Source organism: Balearica regulorum, chromosome 2 (genome assembly GCF_011004875.1).
Source record: "Balearica regulorum gibbericeps isolate bBalReg1 chromosome 2, bBalReg1.pri, whole genome shotgun sequence".
Taxonomy (NCBI): domain Eukaryota; kingdom Metazoa; phylum Chordata; class Aves; order Gruiformes; family Gruidae; genus Balearica; species Balearica regulorum.
Window position 1 is genome coordinate 31,671,064 of NC_046185.1, and position 6,024 is coordinate 31,677,087.

General features: G+C 40.9%; 1 protein-coding gene across 1 annotated transcript; it reads right to left on the bottom strand.

The window, feature by feature from the left end:
• Window positions 1-1,633: 1,633 nt before the first annotated feature.
• On the bottom strand, window positions 1,634-5,734 carry MRPL53 (mitochondrial ribosomal protein L53). Its single transcript, XM_075743822.1, has 3 exons — window positions 5,601-5,734; window positions 4,340-4,452; window positions 1,634-2,630 (listed from the first exon to the last, which is right to left on the bottom strand). The coding sequence occupies exons 1-3, from the start codon at window positions 5,687-5,689 to the stop codon at window positions 2,503-2,505; spliced, it is 330 nt and encodes a 109-aa protein (XP_075599937.1). The 5' UTR covers window positions 5,690-5,734; the 3' UTR covers window positions 1,634-2,502.
• Between the last annotated feature and the right edge of the window lie 290 nt (window positions 5,735-6,024).

Below are 6,024 nucleotides of genomic sequence, written 5' to 3' on the forward strand. Positions count from 1 at the left end.
TGTCTAAATGCTTAGAGAAGAAATTAATGACAGATTATCTTTAACATACTTGAAAAATAAATTCGTACCTTTATCTACAAGGTACAGGGAGAGCAATTTTCTAGATATTAGCATAACAATCACCAGAGTACCTCCTTGCCCATATTGCTTGTTTATATCCCTTCAATATCTTTGCAGTCTTGAGCAGCATGTTTTTAGCTTTATTCTTCTGTCCAATATGTTTTCTTTTATACGTTACGTATTCAAATCCTAGTCATTACTTCTTTTTCATGCACAAAACCTAGCAGAGTTTTACCACTGCAAATTGCAGCTACTAGCACATACAGCAAAAGCAGCATCAGCTCTCACTTCATCCACCGAGTGGTCACTCATCTCTCAAGGGCTACGTTACAGGCCTTTGGCCTGACCTAAGCAAAAAGGTTGGGCATCTCTGGGTTAAAATGAAAGTACCTAGTAAGAGCATGTCTTTACAGAACAGGATGCCTATCCATGTAAATAAAGGAAAAAAAAAAAAATCACCTTTCTTCAACAGTGGAGAGGATTTATTTTGGCTATAAAAACCCTGAACTAGGATCTTCATTTTTCTCCATAAATATAAACCCCAATGTTGGACCAACACTATAGAAATTTAATATTACTTAACCTCTGTTTTACTCTTTAAGTACTTAGAGATGGCTAATTATTTAAGATGGATTGAGTGTTTCACATTTAAACACGTTTTATACGCTGACATCATTTTACAAACTGTCAAAGAAAAAACTAACAAAAAAAATCACAAAAATCACTGACATATTACAGTAAGAGAGCTTTTGAGCATGTGAATACATGATTAACTGGGGCATGAATAATTCTGCAGTGTTTTTCCACTTGAATAATTCTTACTTTCCCTTTAAGGCTTCTTCAGGTAAAGCCATGCTGCACAATGTTCTAAACTGGGGAAAAAAAAAAAAACAAAACACCTCCAAAACCCAAAACTGAGCTCAGTACTCTGAAACCACTCAGAAGAGTTGGTGGCCTAATAAAAAAAAGGATAACAGACTGCAGAGAAGGTATTCATCCCAGACTAAGTCATTCACATCTATTGTTCCCACATATAAATTTCATTGACCAATCTGCCCCAATCATCTCATCTCACTCTTCTATTTGTTGCAAACACATGGAGGAGGCCACCACAAAATATCATCAAATGTCTTTAGCACAGCTCTGCTTCCCCAACAAAAGATACCACCCTCACTTCAGCATCCTGGTGAAGAAGTTGCAAAGAATTACCTTGACAGTGCTATTTAAAACAAAGTTGCTTTCAGAAAGGACAGTGTCCATTTACAAATCTTGGCAAAAGTAAGGTAAAACTAGTTTCAGATTTGTGCCCTAAATCTGCTGCCATATTAACTTTGGAAATATATATACTACAATTTTACAGAAGTTGGGCATCTGATTAACAACAGGTAGAACCAATGCCTCTAAGTAACACTGCACCTGCTATTCTGAAAACTGGAATTTTAATTACATTTTCATTGAACTAGAACAAAACTGATGCACACGAAACACATGTGCAGTTGACACCTTCACCTGCACAGCCTGAGGAGAGATCAAGCCTCCCAAACCCACAGAGCTTTGCAATACAGACAAGACACCTAAGCACGTACTTTAATAAATAACAGGGCTGGACATAGGGCTACAAACACCAAATAAAGCTCTCCCTTTGATCTTTATAAAATATTTAATGAAATCTCTCAAAAGTGAGTGACAAAAATATTACAAAACTGAACTTCAAAGATAGCCCTTTTCTCCAATTACCAAAAAACGTACCTCTCCCTTTGAGCTAAACTTAGCTACTTTTGTGCAGGATGAATAGCTGTACTGTGTGTTCACAGTCCAATTACCTTGTTACTTTAATTGCTGAGCTAAATTTACATTTAGCAAAATTCACACTTTCTTGAAAAAGAGAAGAAAATGGCAGGGACTTAGCAACAGATGTATTATAAACATAGTATTAGAAAATCCACTATTTGCAGCTTGCTGTCCCTCAGCTAAGTCAATGAGGAATACTTTCAAAGTTTTCTTCATATTTTTGTATTTAATAATTTTCAAAAATAATAACCACTCTAATAACATTTTGCATTCCACTGTATTGAAATTTTGTAGGAAATAATGTCCAAAGAGATTCTTCTTTGCTGTAATATTAATACCTAATGTGCATTATTCACATTTATATGCAAATACACGTGATATTAGTCCGACATGCAGACGACTGGGAGGCAGCTACTTAGAAGGATGCATTCATGCATCTTAAGCCACTCTGACCCACTAGTGCTAGAAGATTTTTTGATCCACTATGTTTTCCTTCAGGTGAAGATGGGAAACACTTAAATGGTTCGTTCTGCTGCATGTTAAACTGGTCAGTGTTTTGGCCATCTCTCTCTCTCTCTCAGATTTTGTTGCACAGGCTGTGCAGCCTGCTGTTTTTAACACATGTAAATGCAAACGCAGTTGTTCTATTCTTCAGGGACTCTTCTTCTTGCTTTTCTGTTCTTCCTTAAGCTCTTTTGCATTACATCTGGACCCCAATGCCGTTAACATTTCTACTGTCGTCAAGTTGGCTCCCTTCATTATCAATCGCTCTCCATCAGCTGTAAAGGGGAAAAAAAAATTAAGAAGTCGCAAAATCTAAGTCACAATTACTCTGGTGTGCAGTTCTGTTTTGTAGACCCAAATAACCTGTTCGTGTTGTCTGATTAGAAAGTACTCCACTTACCAAGGAATCTGATTATGCACCACTAACAAACAAATACACTAAACTTCACATGATATACATGTAATTTTCATTTCTGTATTGCATTATTGAAAAATATGAAACGATTGTCTAGATATACCTATAGCAAGAACACATATTTGATGAGAATGGCTCATACTATGCCCTCACTCATTGAACAGAAGGCACAGAAGGCATTGGAAGGCATCATTTCCACACATGGCTCAGCATTTTAGCAGTGTGTTGTCTACGGTCCATTTAACTTACTACTTTAGCCAAAACAACAAATTGGTTTACACAATCTGATGGTTACAATGTACAAAAATAGACAGCACTAGGATTTGTAAAATTCTGAAAGAAATTAGTTTAGAACAGGGAGGAGGCAGTAGAAATATTGTACCTAAGTTAATTATTTATTTTTGCAAGTTGCAAATACAAAAGCCATATTCAAACCCATACAGTGCAACACCATGCATGGCATCCAAGTTCCAGCCCCCTGTTTGCCAACTACAAGGGCTGCAGGCTCTTCACTTGGAAAATAATCAGCTCTTAGAAAACGAAGAGTTCAGAGTTGTAGCTCTTGGCATCAGTGAAATAAATTGTTTCGACTTTATGCTGTGAAAAAACATTAAGCTTCAACGCTTAAGTCTTAATACATCACAGTTAGAGATAAAGATGGGAAAGACAGAGGCATGGAGAAGGGAGAAACAAGCAATGTCAACACTGAAATAACTAGACTTTCCTAAGCAAAATGAAGTACATTCAACACTTGACATTTGTACCGATTCACTAAATATACAGAAGTTTAAAGAAAAGGGGGTAGCAAGAATCAATAATAATGAAAACTTTCATGGGCTACATGACATATTGGCCCATTACAGCACAGCAGGAAAGAAGCTGCAGCCAGGGAAAAGGACAAAAGCAGAATAGAGCCATCTGTTCACAGCCTAGAATCTGGTCTGCTTCCAGAACTGATGAAATTTCTACTATCAGTTCCCTGCCTGCTCACTATACCCTCAAAGGAAACCAAGAAATTTGTTGTACATCAGTTGACCTCATTCTGCAAGCCCATCTGCACATGTATGGTCTTATCCATATGAGCAGTTCCTTCAAACTACATAGTAAGTTACTCAATTGCATAACAACTAAAGGTATTGAACTCTTCTCAAGACTGAGATACCTTCACCACAGATAACATAAAAAAATTACAGAAAGTGAACAGATTCTTATATCAAAACAGAGCTACACCTACTTCCCTGGAATTGTGCAAGGTCACAATTGACTGCAAGGTCACACAAGTATGTCACTACAAAAGTAGACCCAACCCTAAAGTTAAGTCAGTTCTCTGATCTAAGATCTACCAGATCTAACTGTAGTACAAAGACATATATACACATTTATATAGACATCAGGCTGTTAGTGACTCCCTCTTCCTTTTTTCCTCCCAGCTGCACAACATCTAGCTATGGACCAGAACCAAAAAAGTAACCAGAGTAAAAAAAAATCATAGAGAAGAGAATAATATCGTAACAACACAAACACGGAAGGTCTTTCTTTTTTTGTCAAGATTAAAAATTAACTTCTTACCAAACATAACATCTACAAGTGGTTCAGACCCATCATGTCTCACATCAGCAGTCACTTCACAGTTTCTATTAGTGGCCTGGATGTTTTTATGGTTTATGCATCCAAGAAATTTTCTGAAAATATATTTGAAAATATATAAGTATGTTGTAGATAGCAATTATAGTAAGTACATTTTTAAACCTAATTTTAATATCTTGATATTGCTGGGCAACAAAAGTATAAACAAAATAGGATTTGTATTTAATACAAACCTCTTATGAGGTAATCACTCTTAAAAATCCAAATGGATATTCCTTATATGCCAACATATAAAAAGCATACCAAAGAATTTTGCAAAAATTCAGTGTACGCGCTGTGTTTCTCTCATCTGTGTTAGTAACAATAATAAAAAAAAAAATCAGCAAAGTAATTTTCATTTTTCTTTATACACCGGTTGCTTGCCAATGTTTTATTGTTTGGGTTTGAGAGAGGATTTATTTATTTAACATCATTGGTATCCTGCCGATTTCTGGAATGCATGACAGCTACTTGACATTCTGGCAGCTTAAAGAGATTTTAAATTTTGTTACTAAATTAATTTCAAAAGTAGATGTGTCTGTAAAGCTATTACAAAATGACATTTTACAATTGTGTGGTGCAGAACTTCTCTCACTCAAGAAGCATAATTACTTAGATGTCTCCAAAGGTTCATTACCAAGATAGAGCAGCAGCTGTTGCCCCCTCTCTCTCCCATTACCAGCATTTGGACTAGTGATTGCAGAATCTCACCCACAGGCTCAGCAACTGAGAGAGGCATCTCCCCAGGTAGTTTGGTAAAGCTAAATGCCCAGGCCTACATGTAAGGGTCTATGCCTGGGCACAGCGATGACACCAAGTCACAAGGCCCTGCAGTGCCAGCAGTTTCTTCAGGAACCCTCCACGCTTCCACGGGCAGAGGGGAGCAGGCCTGTGCCCCAGGCCCCACCGCAGAGCCCAGGCGTGGTGAGGGGCACAGGCCGCACTGCGGACGCATATAACCCCAGGCTCTACACGCCACACCCCACCCCCCCACCCCCCCAATAAAATTAAAGGCAGAAAGTCCAGCACCCACGCCTGCCGTGCAACGAACAGAACCCACGCCTCGGGCGGCAGGAAGGGCGTTGGGTGGCTTACACACAGGGGAGCCCGGCCAAGGCCTCCCCGCCGGGCGCGGGCCCGAAGGCCAGAGCATGCCCAAGCCGCCGCGGGCCCGGGGCCGGCGCTGCCCCCGCAATCCCCTCACCTTGTACTCTCCACGTTGGACTCGAAGGGGCAGAAGCGGACCACGATACTCTTCACCGGCCGTAGCACAACACGGATCTTGGACGCCATCTTCTTTCTGCCCCCCTACTACAGCTCCCAGCAGCCCCCTCGCAGGAGCGGGAAATGGAGGCGGGCGTGCCGTCCGCCCCGCGGGCGCCTGGGAAATGTAGTCCGCGGTGTGGTGTCAGTCCCGCCGCGCCCCTCCGGGCAGCCCTGCGGTCGGTCAGCCTTCCGTGGCCGTGGGGGCGGGAAGCCACGGGCACTGCAGCGTGGGGGCTGCGGCCCTGCCTGCCCCGTCTCTGCGCATGGTGGGTGCCGGCTGCCTGCCCGACGAACCTCGTTTAACAACCTGAGGTGCTCGGGGCCGGCCTCATTCGTGGTTGTGGAGGGAGAGGGACCAACTG